The sequence below is a fragment of the Egretta garzetta genome, unplaced genomic scaffold (assembly GCF_000687185.1).
Source record: "Egretta garzetta isolate BGI_Z169 unplaced genomic scaffold, ASM68718v1 scaffold245, whole genome shotgun sequence".
NCBI classification, from domain to species: domain Eukaryota; kingdom Metazoa; phylum Chordata; class Aves; order Pelecaniformes; family Ardeidae; genus Egretta; species Egretta garzetta.
Window position 1 is genome coordinate 68,323 of NW_009259721.1, and position 18,879 is coordinate 87,201.

The 18,879-nt window shown below is 40.8% G+C and overlaps 1 protein-coding gene across 1 annotated transcript in view; it reads left to right on the forward strand.

Annotated features, from left to right (window-relative positions):
* NGF (nerve growth factor) overlaps nucleotides 1-17,696 on the forward strand; it is a 33,583-nt gene extending 15,887 nt beyond the window's left edge. The window contains exon 2 of the mRNA XM_035894854.1: nucleotides 16,950-17,696. Within this exon, the coding sequence (XP_035750747.1) occupies nucleotides 16,950-17,696 (747 nt within the window). The remainder of the gene's footprint in view (nucleotides 1-16,949) is intronic.
* The last annotated feature ends 1,183 nt before the right edge of the window (nucleotides 17,697-18,879 follow it).

Here is an 18,879-nt window from a genome sequence, read left to right on the forward strand (position 1 = left end):
CATTCAGATTTATTCTGACTTACAACAAGGCCAAAGAGAGTTCTAGAAAAAGTGGTAGAAACATGCATGTGCACAACTGAAAGAGACACATCTTCCCCATTATACTTTTTGACTGTAGCAAAAAACGCATTTAGCAACCAAATGATGCCAGAAAACAGAAAATGAACATGTTAAGAACCCTACAAATGTTTCTAACACAAATGTGTTGCCAAATGCAGATTTATAAGGATTGTTGATGTTGACGGGTTAGTCCAACTCACTGTTTCCTGTTCTTAAGCAGAGCCTGAACTTCATTTAAACTTCTTTGCACTTTCTTCTTTGCTTAAAGGATTCCCACGTATAAAGGAGTGAACAGTATGAGAAAGGATCAGATCCTTTCTTTACAAACACTTTTCTGTTTACCCGTCGTTTTGCACAGAAATAACTGTATGACCAGGAGAACTGTTCAAAGACACAGGCATTTCTTGCAGTGGCAGCTGCAGACTCCCAGCAAGGGAGGACATCTTGCACTCTGCATCGTTCACTTCTCTGCATATTACACTGATCATCGTACAAGCTTTGTGCGAGGTAAGGATGTTGCAGAGTGGTCAGGCTCCAGAGGCTGCTGGTTCAAGATCCAGACAAACCCCTTCCCACACTTAAATTTCATCTTAAATTTCATTTCACCTTAAATGTCTGGGTGGGGAACAAAAACCTATCTTAAAACATTCACAGCAGCTGCCTCCCCTCAAACTCTGACATAATACAAAGACAGAAAACTCCTACTCGTCCACTGCTCACTGGGTCTGTGCCCAGAAGCCCACACCATACAACTAAAATATGGACCCAGTTCAAACTATCTTTGCTCTCTGGGAGCATTAGTCAGATTTTTTGCGCAGAAGTTTGGATTGTATTTTTCTGGCTGCATAGGTTTAGTGTCAGGGTCTCAAGTAAAGCAGAGCTGAGATTCTCACAGCATAGGAATGAAGCAACCTCCTAAGTCAAGTCCCTGCACTTACTTATTCAGCACAAGGAAACGCGTTTTGAATTAGCTTTGCTGAATATGTATTTTGTTGCTAACATACAGAATACTACATTTTGTTTACAGTCGCCAGCAGTTGTCTAGCATTGCAATGGTGCGAGTCACTGTGCAATGAGTTAATACAGTAACAAGTAAATACCTTCCACAGAAGAAGAAAGCCAAGATGCTTAAGACGACAAAAGGTCCAATGTGCACTGCAGCAAAGATTGGGGAGAGCAGCAACTCTGAGGCAGCTGGTCTCAACGTGTGAAAGGAGAAGGCAGGGAGACTTGCAGATAAAGGAGAGGACACAGTCAGAAAGCACGTGGAGCAGACAGCATTTGGAGCTGGAGAGGAAACAGAAAGAGTATGTCAAGACATAGGCATGACGAGGGGCAGGACTGAGTTCCAGAGAATATGCAGTTTTACCAGCAGGAACATATTGCTTGGTCCTTCAGTGTGCTGCCCAGCAAATCATTATCAAATCAGCACAACTGTTGCATAGAACAGCTGTTGTGTTTAGACAGGGAATGCACAGGTCGGTCTGGCCCTGACAGAATAATTCAGTGCAAGCACATATCATGTGTGTTTGCTGCTGACCCACTTAGTCATAGTAACAGTCACGAGCTGGACTTGGGGATGCTAATCCCATTCTCCTACTGCTTTTTAATCCACTCATTTCACAAAGAAAGGTGCAAAAAAGATTATGTAGACAGAAGGAACTGGTACTCATATGGATTACAAACATTGACAAAAACACACTTGTTTTTCTACCACTTGAGGCACACACACACACACACGAAACTACAATGAACAAATAAGGACAATAAAGCAAATAAAAGTATTAAGAAATAGGAGCTGTTTCCAAAATATCCGGAACACTTATGCAGATCAGCTTTGCAATGGTTTACTCTGCTGCCAATCTTCTAGGCTGAAAACAGTTCAGAACAGAAAACATACAGGAAAAAAAATGTAGGTATGGAGCACTTAGCATAACGTCAACACATTTACACAGAAACCATACTTTAATCCTAAGTAAGTACTGAGTGCAAACATACGGAGTAGGAAAGCACATGGGTAAAAATTCCAGCAGCACCACAGTTTACAAAACAGTTCTCTCTCTTCATAGAAAATTATGTAGCATCATTGCTTCTGAAGTGCTAGAACTCAAAGATGAAATCTTATTTGCTTGTTTCCTTTTTCTGATCATGTCCAGTGAGCCAAAGTATTAGATCAAATGCCTTAAAGGTCTAAGCAATAGAAAGAACCTCATGTTTTCCTTGGTAAACTACCCTAGATGTCAGGAGACTCTTATTTCTCCTGCAAGAACTAGTTGTGCTTCTGGAGAATTTTACAACAATTACACAAGATGATACTGCAATCTGATAACTCTTCCAGTGTTTCTGTGTTTTACTTTGTTTAATTTGGCGGTGTTTCTAGATATTTTGTGGACAGCTTTACTACAGACCCTGTTCTTAAGAAATTTTACCCTCTCATTTCAAAATTGCACCAGATTTAAAAGGGTCTTGCTGGGCAGAGAAAGAAAACCCTTTTTTCCACCTCTTTGGTAACTTTCAATTTTTAAGTGACCAGAAACTACTAAAAAGCCTTCAAAGTTGAAAGTTTTTCTTGCAGCCAGCTAAACTATTTGCTTAGTTTAGATGGCAAACTCTACCATATTTCACATCTCTGTAGTCAAGCACTTAGGAATTTTAAGGGAATTGTCTTGAATGCAAATTAAATGGGAAAGGCAGGTAGAATACAAGAACATCACTACATCTTTACAATCCTCAGAACAAGCTCAGGCTTTGCAATGAGAAGATACACAAGTATCTGCCCCAATCTTTGCATATCACCTCACATATAGCAGGACACAGCTCACTGCTCTCCATTGCTTATGTCCAGTAGTCATCTAGAAGTTATATACTTCTCAAATCTACAGGATATGTCGAAGAACACAGAAGTCAAACCACTAATGAGCAACAGGCCAATTACTTAGTTTTTTATACATTCCAATTGGAGCATGTTGATTTATAGAAAAATAAGAACATTTTAAGTTAATTAAAAGTATTATTCCCATACCTCATGTGGACTTTTAACAAAATGAATTAAACACAGTTACAGTAAGGTAGGCACAGAATGAATGTGACTGCTGTGGGGTCAATACCCATTTTCAACTGCGAAGAAAATAAGGAAGTCAATTTCTAAAGCTCTCATCTGAGTCTTCTTATCACGATTTCCATGTTGTCACGTAAAGTAAATCATTAGAGAGGGAATTCAATCACTTAAAAGGCAGTTGAATTCCACAGGTCTCATGAAGGTAAAACAGGTTTAGAAATAGGAAAGAATATCCTATAAGTTTAAAAAAAAAAAAAAAGCTGCAAGGGAGAAAAGGAACACAGCTACTGCTTGGCAAGAATCCTATGTTATTCTTCAGGTTCTTCACTTACTACAGAAGTAACTTCTACTGATAGACCATAAGCTAGTGGCGAGGCCCATTTGATTAAGTGCTTGTAAAATGACTTGACATTTCTGGAAGGAAAACCCTACACATGCAGAGTAGTATTCTGTTTCACTATTGACTATTTCTCCACTATCTCAGAAATCTCTGAATGAATACAAGAGCATCTCCATTCCACAAGGTGGGAGTTTTATTTTGCAATCCTTTGTCTATATCCTTAAGGGTTTTTTAATGGAAAAAACTGCAACACATCATTTTGAACTGCTCCAGCTACAAATTTTTTTTATCAAGTGCAGCCAGATCTTCAGCTTCAGTAGAACATACGTGTTAAAGTTCTCTCAACTCTAGCCTTCTTTGCTGCATCCTTCCTGTATTCTGACTTGCCAGCTACAGCCATGCTTCAGCTTCCCTTTTGTATTTTCAGAATTCCTGCCCCATTAAAATATTGTTGAGGCTTTTAAAGTAGTCATAAAAGATTAGTAGAAGATAAAATTCCTTTTTGATGTGAAGAACGAATAGAACAGGAAAACCTGAAACATGCAGGCATCGAGTATTAAAAGTCATGAGGATCTTGGCCATCATTTCTGGATGCGGATGCACTTGGTACTTACATAATGTTGTTTTCCAAATTCAAGACCTAGAGAAACATTACAGATGATGGAATCTATCTTTGGGAATCTGATCATGACATACCAGCTCATTTTCATTTTCTACCTCATTTTTGGAGTCACCACATTTTATGCATTACACTACAATACATGTTCAATTGCTAAAAATCTCATTTGTTTCAAATTTCTGTGTACAGTGGTAAAAGAGTGAAAAAGGGTAACAAAAATGGAAATTATGAGCTTGAATAAAAATCAAATACTAGCACTGCTGCTAGGATTCAGCTGGTTCTTATTAATCAGGGTTTGGACAAGAATCAGGATTTGTATTCCCTTCTGATTAGCTGGAATAAGATCACTAGTTGGAAAAGTTCACTGGTCCTTAAAGATATTTTATTTTTCTGCCTTAGCTACTTTTGGCTGTAAGATAGGATAGTAACATCGTAGTCTAATTGCCCTCATACTTCCTTCTCCCAAAGGAATTCCAGTTTGATTTTGGTAGTTTCATAAAGTCTGAAATCGCAGTTCTTTCATTTCTGGTCATTTCATATTGGAAACCTCAGGACCAAATATAACAAGCTAGACACTTGGCAGAACAGGCTCAAGATCCATTTGGGAAAGGTGTAGAGGGAGAGAAGGACAGGCCACGCACCCACCCTCACGCAGTTCTTCCGGACTCGCTGTTTTATGCAGCAACTAGGGAATGACTCCTTGTGTTTGGACAGGAACTGCAGGTGAGCAGCAACCTTTCAGGCTGGCTGGTAGTTGGGTAGGATAGAGGCATCTGTTTCCATAGACCTCAAAGGCATCCAACTTTATCCGGACGAGACAGATTTATCCCATTTATGCGGCAGTAGTTTTCCTGTCAGTTAGTGCCTGAGATCTTTAGTCACTCCTTTGTGCCAATGAGTTAGGATTTATGAAGCCCTGGAGTCCTATAAAATATATATACAGTTTGAAGTCTGTATTGAAAGTTCCAAAGTAATCTTCACATGTCAGTCATTCATTTTAGGATTTGCTTTATAGATGATAATATAGAGATGATATATAACTGTAGTATGCTCAGATAACTTATTTCTAGTCAGCATTTTATCAGTCACATGCTGGTTTCTGTCATTTACTTTCAGAGAGGTTTCTTACTAGTTTTGATAAGTGACCATTAGTTCATTTTTTCCTTGACTGTATTTAAAGAGACTTCTATCCTGACAGAGACAATTTCTGTCTCTTTTATTTCATGACTGTCAGTTTGTTCTCTGAAATAGGATAAAATTTTCTCTTCTCTCAGGGAGGCTCTGTGCATGTTTAACACTGTACTAACAGCCAATCTGTCACAACCGGAACTGCATCCCATTGCAAGTTTTTATTGGTATGGCCATCATGACCTGAAGATCATGTATAGTTTTCCAAAGGAAGCCACATTTTAGATGACTCTTGACTCTAAACTCCCATGAACGTATTCTACGTGTGAGAGTACTATTATGCCAAACATTAAATTCTTAGAACTAGAAGTCTTGATTATGTTCTACAACTCAGTAGTTACAAAGCGAGCCTTTTAAAGTTGAGCTCTATCAGTCCTGTGTCACAAGTCTCTGTCACCTACTGCAAGAAACCACCACCTCTTGCTGCAGGCTGGCTCTCTCCATCCAGTGGCCTCACTCAGCACCCTGTGCTCTGAGGGAATGGAGTGTCAGTGAAGGCGATGGGCAATAGACTTGTTCTCCTCTTTTTGGGCTTCTCTGCAGAGGCACCAGCAATTTAGATATTTGTGTACTGGTTCAGGAAGGTAGAATTGATAAAACTAGGCTCCTACAAAGAAGCCACTCCCATTACTTATGTCCCAATAAGCATAAAATAAACCCTAAGAAGAAGTGTTTTCCAAAGTCTTATTGGTTTCTGATTTGGTGAATCCCCACCCTGCAGGTCAAGACTTGCAGTGCTATTTCCCCATTAGTACCCAAAATGGAAAGACGCATCATCGGCTATCAAGCATTCTTGTTATTACCCTGGCCTAGACTAAACTTGAGTCAGAAATCTAGAGGTACGTATTTGTTGCACATCCTGTGATGACGATGATCATGGTGACACGATGCATGCTCATTGCTGAAGGGCAGCATTTTTCTCAGTCTGCTGCTCTCCCTAGAAATACGCAACGGAACATTTCAGTACTGGAGGCATTTGGAAAAAAAGGAAGTGTATGAGACATAGGTAGCTTCCAATTGGCTCTTCAGCATACATAAAACTCTTGTTTACAGGATGAGTCACTGTAGATATAATAGAGGAATGAAATCTTGAGTCTATTAGAAATTCCCATTTTCTTGCTCATCAGCTAAGATCAAGGGAAAGCTGAAACGAAGTGCCTCTGACACTGTTCTTAGTCATAATGGCTTAAGGATTCCGCTTAAGGATTCCCTTCAAGGCCTCTCAGGTCTCAGAATTTTTTTCCCTGAGTTGCTACTGTTGAATTTTAATTCATATACCCATTCAAATGTTTCGGCGAATATGATGTGCCAGTACACACTTTCTCTTTAACAGCAATTTAGCAACAACTGCCTCTCTCATTTCTCTCTTTTACCAGAAGCAGCAAGATAAAACTAATGTGCTACTTGTTGCTCATTTTGGTGACCTCCATGATCCCATTTGCCGCAGATACAGCCAAGTGTACCATCCATCATTGCAAATAATACCAGAAAACAAGTGGCAGTTTACTGGCTGCAAACCATCCGATACCAGTAGACCTAGCACAGCACACATACTCCAAATTGTGTCACTGGAAAGAACAGCACAAATTTCACTGCTGGGCCATACCCTAGATAGTATGAACTTCTCCTTTTGTCATTATTGAATAAAGCAACCACTTCTCATCTCTGAAATGGAGAAGTCTAATCAAATACTCTGGGGATTCTATTGGCTCATTCAGTACTTTGAAAACTATTATTTCCTGCTATTATGATGTTGGTTTTCTTCTATTTCCTGCAATCTGAATTACAAAACTGGTAAATCAGATGTGTGTTCCCACAAGCCTAATCCCTTGTTCTTCCACACGTTCTGCATGAACTGTATGACACTTGAAAGTAACTAGGTTATTTGCACTAGGGAGCTCACTTCTGAAACATGCATCATTTCATAAATTCAAGATATATCAGTGTTTCTGTAATCGCAAAGACAGAAGGATTCAAATATCCTTTCTATTTTTTTCACATCATAAAGTATGCCAACTTCAAGAATGACAGAAAACAACACTCCAAATTGTGTCACGCTTTAGGTTACAACATTCTGTGCCTCTGTTTATTTTTATTTACAAAATAATTTACTTCCTGTATTTAATTGAGCCAAACTGAGCATTAACTTATCTTTTCTTTTACTAGCGTAGGAGCTACTTTAATGGAATCTGGTGAATGTGCCATTAGAAGGCTGCACTGTCTTCTCTATTAAAATAAGGCACTAGAAACAGTCTTACAGAAAAACATGCTTCATTTTTACTAACATTTACAGGTCGTAATACTATATTGATAGCCCAATTCAATTCTAGCTCTTCACTTTACCTAGTCAGGCATTACTGGAAGCAGCAGGATACCCAAAAACCTCAAGACCTGCAAGACAGACAGGTCTTACATATTATCATTGGTTTCTGTGCTCTAACAGCCTAATCAGTACTCGGTGTGCAGCAACCAGCAAGTATCTAGGATAAAACCCGAGACATAACTAAAGCTTTACTGATGCATTACGGATGACAAACAACAAAAGGCTTGCCAAAGCATTTTGGAAAATTTTGTTCCTTCAATTCAAGCAGCAGCACGCTTCATGCAAGCTGGGGATGCTCCCACCTGTGTAGTACTATGACAGTAATTACGTGAGGTGTCAGAGGTGTCCTGATATAAAAATCAAGGCTCGGTCTTAAGTTTCCACTTCATGCTGGTAGAACTGTAACACAGCAGTATGGCTGATTGTCCCACCAGGTTTTTATTTATTTTCCTGGTCTTTCAAGTCTCGTGTTGTGAGATTTCACAAAGCAACACAACCACCATATTCACAGAACTATATAAATGCTAAGACAAGAACCTCAAAGGATAAAAAAGTATGGCACTCTTCAAGGAAAGCCAGAATACATTGCAACCAGACGTGATGGAATTACACACTTTTTATACACAGAGTGCATATTAATCCCTAACAAACTAATAATGAGGAACTGTTTCCTGCCTACCACATCCCCACTCATGTTTAGCAAAAGCACATGGCACTCAGATCACACTGTCAGCAAAAGCTAATTGCAAAATTAATTGGGCTGAAAACTGACAAGTTTTCAGCACTGAATGCACATCCTCAGCCCTTAAGAGTTCACTGTAGAAAACTCTTCTGGGTTTCTGAGTGGAAAGTCAGTCATCATTCTGTAAAAAACTGCAGTTTTAAACCTGCAAAGTTTGGTGGCTGGATCTAAATCATGTGCAGCTTAAAAAATGTAAAATTTTTACCTGTTTAAGTGAGGTGTGATTGAAAATAATCACTACCATTTTTCTCAAGAGAATGTGTATTAAATTCTGCCATAATGCAGTCTGACTATTAATGACTGAATCCCTTTTTTTAACTTACAGCATCTGGGGCACTCGGCCAATATACCACCACTAGGAAGGGACAAACCATCTTTGTAGAACTGTAAGAGACACTTTAAGGTAGGGATTTGTCCTAAAGGAGATTTGACAGTAGGAGTCCTTCATTGTATTAGTGCGATATTTGTAAACTAAACCTTAGAGGTTATCACTATTAAAGTGCTGGCTGACTGACAGCTGGCCTAGCAGGGAAGCTTTATATACACTTGTGGCTAAAACTTCTTGGTCATGACAAAAACATTTTGCTTCACCTCACAATGATTGTGCTGGAGGAACCACACTGTATAAAAGCACAGCATTATTGTTGATCCTGAAAAAAACCTTGAGTACTGTTTGTAGCTGAAACAGGGCAGGGAAAAACTGCTGGAAACTGAATCACTAGAATTCATGTTCCTTTAAGACTTAAATTTATCTTAACTGCCCTACACTGGCAGCAAAGAAGAAAGCCACTGTTCAGAGTTCACTTCTCTGAGTGATCTGAATGCCCTGGGACTGATGGATACTGGGAAGTTGTTACAAGCCCCAGAGCAAATTTCCCTACTGGAAAGCTGTCCATTGTTCATGATATCATGGTCAAATATAACCAGAAATAAGAAACATAAGAAGACATTAACTTTCTGAAATGTAATTATACGTTTTTTCAAGTAAATTTCAAGCAGTAGGTTTTAATCTGTCTCCCCCAGCCCTTCCTACTGAGTCAATGAAAGAGCAAAATCAATCCACTTTAAACACATATGTAAAAATACCCCTGAAATGTAGCAGAACATGGTGTTGATGTTTTGCCAGTTACCATCGAGTATATATAATATTATTCTGTGAAAACAGCTGATTTTAGAACACATAACTGGAAGGGAACTACTTCAACGTAATACACCATTTTTTCTCCCTGCTATAATGATACTTTATCAATGCGTCCACGTTTAAAAGCGCTGTATTTCTGTATTCTAGCAAAAACAGAGCTGCCAGAACTCAATGGCAGTTTTCACAGAGAAGTGTCAAATCTATAAATTGCTCTTGGAATTCCAAAGCTCTCCCATATATCTTCACATGCTTTATAACCCAGTTGCTAACTGTCCAAGTACTGCAGTCTGAATTGAAATTGGTCTGCACTGACATCAAGAGTTACAAGTTTGGGGATTTTACATGGAATAGAGATCTATACAGAGACTTGGCAACAATTTTAAGCACTGCTATTCTCATTGGAAGCAATTAATTTAGTAAATCTACTAGATTTTCATTTCTAAGTAAGTTTCCAGGCAACACACCCTCTTCATCTGTTCTTCCTCAGATTCTGTGGGGCAACTGCTTAAAAAAAATGGGAATTCCCTATATGTACTTGTCTTGCTTGGCACTTGTTTCACTTACAGGTGCCTGCAAGCAAAGAGTTTTTCAAGACACAGAACCACTTGCTTTGTGATGTGATCCATTTCTCCACTCTTACATTAAGACCCTTGTAAAATTGCTTTTAGACTGCTGAGCTTTTACTAGTGGCATCTTTATTATGTGATTGCCAAATAAGCAAAGACATAGGGAGACTATTAGGGAGATCATCTGTATTTCAGTTACCTTTTTCAGACAGCCCTTAGATCAGTTGGTAAATATTCTATTTGTTTTACTGTAAATCCCTGTGAAGCATTCATGTGCAAATGGCATTTTATATATTATATCGTGCCGCTACTCCTACTATATGTGCTGAGACTAAGAAATAAGAATAAAGTGGCGAATTTTACCACCCAAAACTGTAATCCTGAATGCATGTAAATTCTGAAGAAATATTTACTTCAGTAGGGTATTTTACTAATCTCTGGGAATGGTAGGTAGAGAGGAATAGTATATAGATGCTGTCTTCAGCATCATTTGAATAACACTGCATCATTTACTGGATTCCGCCATAGCCGGGGATCCGGGAAGAAGACAGTACAAGAACTTAAAAAAAAGCCCTGCTGAAAATAAACTCTTTTGTGGTTAAAAACCAGCCAGTTGGAACTGAAGCAGTGTTTTCTTAGGGTGGCAGAACAGCCGGAAAAGTTGTCGGATTATTTTTGGCAGTGGCCAGCATATTATAGCTCTATCATTCCTGTTACTGAATTGTCAAGGAGTCCACTGAAAGGGTTATTACTTTACTAGTACATTCTTGCAAAAACATAGCGTACTCAATCTGGTAGCATGAAGCTTTGGATTTTAGAACTTTGTTTGACCTTTTTGACACAATCGTGTCACTGTAACCAGCTTAACTCCTAAATAATTCAATCATACAGGTACAGGAGAACATGAGCCATGATCTACAGACAGCAGCAGATCCAAAGTGTGGCCAAATCCCTGCAGAAGTGTTGCACAACGCGATACAATGAGCACGTAACAGACTGACTCCTGTGCCCTGCACTGCTTGAAAACAGGCTTGGAAGATTTCAGTTAGATTTTTAAAAATTAAGTAGCTTGTATTTGGATCTTGGTAAGAGCCAAACCCAGTGGCCACAGTTACTGGCAGCCAGCTCCCCTGTGGACAGAAATTGTGCAGGTGTAAAATGAATCCAGTTCATGCTCTGGCGTTAGCAGCATGTTCTCCTTAGCAAATGCACTTCAATCTCCACACCAAATCCAGCAAGATCTTTTTCAGTACAGGAGTACCTTATACAACCCTGATTTACCTAATTAAATGAAACAGATAAGCTATCTAAATATTTAAGATTAATAAAATAGTATTTCTATCCCTTTCAATGGCACTCATGAATTTGCAATCGGAAATGTACTCTGCTGAGAAGGTGTCAGCATGCTGGATTTAATTAGTGAAGAAAATAATGGTTTTCCTTTGATTTGGGGTCTATATGACCATTCACAGTGTACTAAGACTGGAGTTATTTCTGCCTTTACAGTAGCCAGAGAACAAGTATTTAAGTAGGTGCCTTCATGTATCTGTAAGTTTTGTATTTTCAGTTCTCAAATACCAGCCACGATCAGATAATTCTCTGCTGACAAATGGCAATCTGTGATTCTCCTGATTATCTACTGAATTGATCAAGAGATTTCCCTGCTGCTGTAGCCGTTGCTTACAGCCCATTGCTTTCCTCCTCTTCACTAGGCTTCAGCAGCTACCCTCCCCTTCTGGCCAATTTCTCTTAAATCTGGGAACAGGTCTACAGTTCATGTTGCCTCAATGGAAAGAATATCCCAGCCAAATAGCTCATTTGGACCCACTTTGAATCACATACCAAAAAACCCCAAAGTTTAAGGCCTTTGAATCTGAAAGGTCTTCAGATTCTCTCCTAAGCCAGGAAGACTCAAGTATATATCTGGCCCTCACCTGATTTCTGCCTGAATACTAGTGGAAAAAGGAAGCCTGCCTAGAACAGAAAAAGGGGAACTCATTGTCATTTTACCTCACCAGTGCTATTTTTGCTAAAGGTCTTGATGAACAGATTCCATCAGATAAGGACACACTTAGTTCACCCCCTAAAATGTCATCCCAAGCTTGTCTCCAAGTTTCACTTCATACAGCATACTGATTTTCTGGTTTTTTTCCTAAAATTGCAGACATCCAGTGCTGAGGCTGACCAGTTTGCTAGATTTTAGCACAGAGTTATCTTTCTGCTCTGGCAGTATATGAGCCTTAGAATTATTTTTATTTTTTTCCGTGTGTGAATAAAAGATCTCAAGCATCATCTCTTCACTGAAACAGACCCTCAGCAGTCTCTTATGAAATTGCTTAAGTGGAACTCATGGTCCAAACAATCAGCAAAGCCCAGTCACTGGTCGCTGGACAACCTCTGAGATGTTTCAGCACCCCAGTGTGCTAAGCTACACGCTTTTCCCCCCCCCCCTCCACTCACTTTCACTAAATACGGCACTACTACAGAACAGCCCAGACAACTTTGCGACTGCGTTTCTTCACACTTAGCTCAAACAATGATGGGGGGCTGGGGGAGGCTAGAATTATCCTGCAGGTAACTAGTATTTCAGGTGGAACATTACAATCACTGACAGTGTTACCGTATGTGTTGACAAAAACTCAGAGAAGAAACAACAGTTGCTTTCCACTGGCTGTTCAGAAGTTACAGCAGTGTGCGCGCTGGCAACCCTCCTTCGGGGTCTCTAGCGGACTTCCAGCATTTGGGGCACCAGAAGAAGAGAAAGCATGGGGCACAAACTGCGTAACTGAGATGTGTGCATAGCAGATTTGTGGGTAGGGCGTAGATAGGTTCAAGTCCTGCAGGTTCTACAAACGTCTCTGGTTTTGAGTGTTTCAGTATGGAGAATAGGAGCGCACCATTTCGATGTGCTGTGACAGAAAAAGGACACGGGGCTGGTGATAGTGGTGTTTAGACCAATCTGGACAACCAAGCAGAACAGCCACTGAGTTTTACATTGGCTGCATTTGCTGGCACACGACTTGCAGTGCCTTCACCTGTAACCAGGCTTGCTTCCCAGACAAAGATGATGGGGGGTCTGAGCCCTCACTTGTGCAAACTGAGCTCAGATAGTGACATCTGCAGGTATTGCTTCACCATGCTGCAACGCTCCCGGTTTTGGTGAGCCTGGAAGATGCCCAAGTGGTACTGGAAGCAGTGCACTGCTAACCACTGCCTGGCAAAGGTGCTGAATAAAGGCACCTCTGTCTTAACAAGCGTGCTGCTCTTGAAAGTCAGGAACTGCACTTCAGACAACCTCTACACTGTGAAACCTCTACAACAGCGAAAAAGGCACAGTTCAGAGAGCCAAGAAAGTGCATTTGTCCCTGTACTCCTGCTATCAAGTGGGGAATGGTACCAAACCCACTTATTTGCTGGCTAATTACTGAAACAAATACTTCTACTTCTAGTGGAACGCAGAATAAGCAACTCCCAGACCCAGCTACGCAGTCAAACTGGCCCGATGGCATGCTGCAGCCAACCCCAGTGCAGCGTCTGGATGAAATAAAGACCTTGCTGGGTGAGCAGTTTTTTGGGCAGTATACTCAGAGGTAAGCACAACACACACACTCTTCTCACAGCAGACTGAAATCGTCTATTACTAGTACCGCGGAGTAGCCTGAACAGCAAGACCAGAAGTGTTTAAACAATTGATCAACATACAAATGGGGAAGAGAGTTGTCATCTTTAACTTAAAAAAAAAAAAAAAAAAAAATCACTCGTCTATCTTTTAAAGAATGAAGACAAGGGCAGTTCACATTTAATACTCTTTTTTTTGGAAAAGCTTAGTTCTTTGACTTGTTAAACAAGCTGCTTCACTGATACGCGCTAGCTAGCTGTTGTCTGGCTAAAATGGGAGCTTCCATTTATTCTGTCTTCTTTTATTTTGCCTCCAGACATCGTATCTTTTGTGGTGAATGTTTACTTATAACTAGAGATGGTCCACTTAGAAGTCACAGTTCTTATTAAACATCGTCTGTTTTAGTACAGTTTATGTATTTTTGGCATGGAAATGCCTGCGATAACCTTTGTGGCCCAGGTACCCAAGTACTAGCAGCACTACAACTGGCAGCGGTGCATCTCCCTGGAAGTTCAGGTGGCTGCACTTGGCGTGTACTGTGAACACTTCTAGAAAGCACCCTGAAAGGGTCAAGTAACTATGTATGTGACAAAGGTTAGAAATAAGCCCCCATAACAGCCTGTAAAAGACCTGTATGTGTCAGGAAAAAAGTCCACAATCCTCACAGTCTAAGGCATACCTATTCTTTAGAAGTTAAGTTTTTCTGCTTGTGTTGCCATCAAGTCTAGTCCACTTTTTTAATCCATCAGTTTCTATTCTCCACGAACACAATAATGGATTAAAAGATTCAATTCTGAATCTTCAGAAAAACTACCAGGTATCCCAATTGCATTTTGTCTGTGTTAGGGTCACACTCCCCACAGAATGCTTTACCACAAGGAGAGGAAATACAAGGCAAGTTAAAAAACAAGAAAAAAACAGCAAAAATCCCCCATGCAAGCCGGTGAGATCTTTCTGATTTTGTGTTAATGGTCTTAAAGCAATAATCTTAGCATATGCAACACAAGAAACTCAGAGAAGGGAGATAAATGTAGCTACATTTTAGAGCAGTGAATCTTGTATAGCACAAAACCAGAAACAGCTCTTTGCTGATGTTGCAATGTCTCTTTCCTATAGAAGGAAATAATAAAAAAAGGGTTTATGTATAAACACAATAGGTTGAGGCTGCTATTGGCATGTCTAAATTGCGCCTGGATTTTGTTCTGCAAACCTTTTCCATTAACATTTCTGTCAGGAAAGCTAACTCTTTAGAGATGTAATAAACCATCTGATTTTAATTTGGTTGTAGAACAAGGGGTTACTCTCTGAATCGTGCCTAGCCAAGCTATCGAGCTACACCCAGCTCTATTTCCTTATACAGATGACGATGACTGCGCAGGCACGAGCAGCATGTGGGAAAGCAGCAGCCGTCAGCCTTGTTTTAAGCAAATTAAAGTAGCTGTGGCACAGTAAGGATTTTCTCTGTGAGAGAGATTTGACTCTCATCATCATTTTGCCCCCAATTCTTCCAGCCCAACTGCTGCACACCCAACTGCTAATGTGGCTTTTGGGCTTTCTCTTCTTTTCTCCCCTTAATGCAGGGACTGCAGCGTCTTCACCCTTTTCAGTCGCTACCTTCACTTGGTACCTCCTGCCGATTTCTTAAAGGCTTGCCCAGCCCTGCACAAACACTGCTGTTTATTTCATTTCAGCTCTTGTCCAAGATAAGACTATCCATGTGAGATCCTATGGGACACCTTAGGGTTCTGCATTTTCTACAAGACTGTGCTCTGGCAAAGCTAAAGATCTGGTCGAGTGCTTTAGTGCTGCTTGGGATTCTAGTCTGAGAAAGCTGAACAGAAAGAGAGAGCGGGAACTTCAACAGCAATTGATCCACACCCAGAAAAAACATTCAGACATGCTGGGAAATCACAGTGGAACTGCAGAGCCCGATCCCTGTTCTACAAAACCCTGTTTGTCCAGTCTGTGCGCGGCGGCCTGCCTGCTGGCCGGACAGAGCGTAACTCAGGGCCAGCTGAGACATGTCAGGCAAAACAAGGCACAGAGACAGGGGAGGAGCCTCGCCTGGTAGTTTTTTCTGTTTATGCCCTGTCTCTGCTTATTAAGTCTTCACAGAGGAAATACAATGTCTGCCCTTAACTGCAATTTCAGATCATTTCTGAATGTCTCTTATTCCCAGGATGCCTGCTGCTGCTTCGTTAACCCAACATGTGGCTGAATTAGTCAGCACATGGTAGTTACCCAGCAAGGTATTACTGCTGCTGGTCTTCTAGCATAAAATTGCTCTTAGCAAAGTTTTACACTTTTCCACAACCACACAGATGTACATATTCTCCAGGCCGAAGGAAGACCAGCACTGGCACTGGATCTGCTATGCAGTGACCTTTGTGGAACTTCTTGCTCACGGCACTCTGAAAAAAGGAAGGTGTTTCCCTGTACATAATTCCCAGTACTATGGCCACATGGGTTTTAGCTATGCTATACCTAAGATGCCCACCCGAAAGTAGCCTGTCACCCATGGTGCTCCTATGTAATACCCGTATTTGTCCTAATAGGCAGCTTGAACATGGAAAAACCCCATCTGCCCGTGTGACGCGATGCCTGAGCTCTTCTGGGAAGGAACCTGGGCTTTATCTGCCCCAAATCAGCATGATGCACGTGGTGCATCCTGAAAGGGCAGATGGGATAGATGGAGGCTGCTGGAGGCTGCTGAGCCAGCCAGAGCGGTGGGGCCTGTCCACACGGCAGGTAAGCCTGGCTGTTGGGTGTGTGATAATGGCACGGTTCACTGGGGCTGCCCCCTGCCACAAGTACTGGCTTGGTGGCCCCCGCCCTAGCCCCAAGGACAACTCTGCAGACAAATTAACTGAATGGACAGCTATTTTAGCCAAGTGGCTGCTTCTACTCTCACTAATCTGCAGAGTATTTACAGCCAAGAGACCAGCCCTGGCCAAAAAGGTTGCTGCAAAAATCACTAGAGGTTTTACTCCTGGAAACATGTTGTTGCCATATGTTCTCCACATTAATAACACCAAACAAGTGCTTCATAAACAGTGTTCTAATAACAAATACCAGAGGAATTAATAATAATCTAGCTATTATTTTCTAATGTTCTTGCTTTATTAAGAACACTTATGCTGTCTGAATGAGCTCTGCCGGAAGAACAACATCTGGCACCCACATGAATACCTGATGAAATCTCTATGGTCCTGGGTATCTTGCTTATTGTCAGCAACGGCATCCATTTGTGCCAGCATGGCTTACAGTAACATTACGTTTTTCTTTTGTTCTAGGTGCATAGCGTAATGTCCATGCTGTACTACACTCTGATTATAGCTTTTTTGATCGGCACACAGGCAGCTCCAAAGTCAGAGGACAATGTTCCACTGGAGTATCCTGCAGAACACTCCCTGCTCAATACCCACCGGAGCAACAGACACCACATTCCCAAGGCAGCTCCCCAGACATCCCACAGCCACTCTGCTTGGACGATAGGTAGAAGAGAAGCTATAAATATCACCATGGACCCAACATTTTTTAGGAAGAGGCGCTTCCGGTCTCCTCGGGTGCTGTTCAGCACACAGCCCCCCCCAGTGTCAGGGCAAGGACAGAATATGGGATTTCTCAGCAGTGCAAGTTCTCTCAACAGGACTGCCAGGACCAAGAGGACCGCGCATCCCGTATTACACCGGGGAGAGTTCTCAGTGTGTGACAGCGTCAGCATGTGGGTTGGAGACAAAACCACAGCCACTGACATTAAAGGCAAAGAGGTGACAGTGTTGGGAGAGGTCAACATTAATAACAACATTTTTAAGCAGTACTTTTTTGAGACCAAGTGCAGGGACCCTAAGCCAGTCTCCAGTGGGTGCCGAGGGATTGATGCAAAGCACTGGAACTCTTACTGCACCACAACACACACCTTTGTCAAAGCGCTGACCATGGAGGGCAAGCAAGCAGCCTGGCGATTTATTCGAATTGACACAGCCTGTGTGTGCGTGCTCAGCAAGCAGGAAGTCAGGGAGACCCTGAGATGGATCTAACCCCCATGGCAACATCCTCCTACCCCCCTACCTCAGTCTGTAAATTATTTTAAGTTATAAAGGACTGCATGGTATATTTATAGTTTATACAGTACAAAAAGAACCTCATTATTTATTAAACTCTTTTGGAAACCTTTTGTGTTTTGCAATTTATTTACTGGCAGAACCCTTCAAGAGATGTTCAGCTTAGTCTCATTCAGCCCTATAGCTCTGAAACGTTCACAGGGCCACTGAACAATCTTTGCTCGCCATTCTGCAAAGAGAAAATATTTTTCACACAGTTTTCACATGTATTCCTCTCTTCCACAACAAAAGCATTTTCCTCACAAAGCCTGACAGTTTACCATCAAAATCTTGTAGGTTTATTTTACATTGAAGCGTTTTGTCCAAATACCAAGAGACTAAAAAAGACCTTTCAAAACTTGCTTCCAGTTGTACTAACTATCCATGAAAATATTAATCTTATACAGTTAATCATCTTAGCGAACTCCTGGTAGAAATACTAGTTCTTCGTGTTGCTAGATACTTTTTAAGTAAGACCTTTAGTGCATTTCTTAAAATTGCCACATTATTTTCACTGCAAAAATAATCCATTCTGAATTATTCTAGAACATTTGTCTGCACGAGTAGAATCTAGATGAATTTATTTTTGCATTAAAATGGTATTTTACAGCTCATTATGTATGAGCTATATTAGAGTGATGGGGTTGCCAATGTCAATATACGTATATAAATTTTTAAAAGTCCATGTGGCTTATAATTAAAATTTGAAAACTCTCTCAAGCTAGTATTTTGGCAATGGGGACTTGACACAGGAGCAAGTCTTTTCATGCATAATAGAATAAAATAAAAAAAAAAAAAACACACCAGCCCCACTGAGGTTGTGTTTTAGCAAGGATCCTCAAAATAACCCTATGCTCGTAATTTCTGTGCTTTGGGGAACATTGGTCTGTAGAAGTACACGGTGGAGCCTGAGACCTGTGATGGGTGTTTCTGTCATTACAGTTTCTCTCATTGTTTCCTTTGGAAGAGCAGCTGTTATCCATTGCAGAAACTGTTTCAAAACAAATACCATTAAGGTTTTTCAGCTTGGTTTCTTCCAAATCCTAGAGGGTACACTTTCACCCTTGCTTTCCCTCATGCACAGTTATTTCTTTAATGAAAAAAGCAGACCTGATATTTG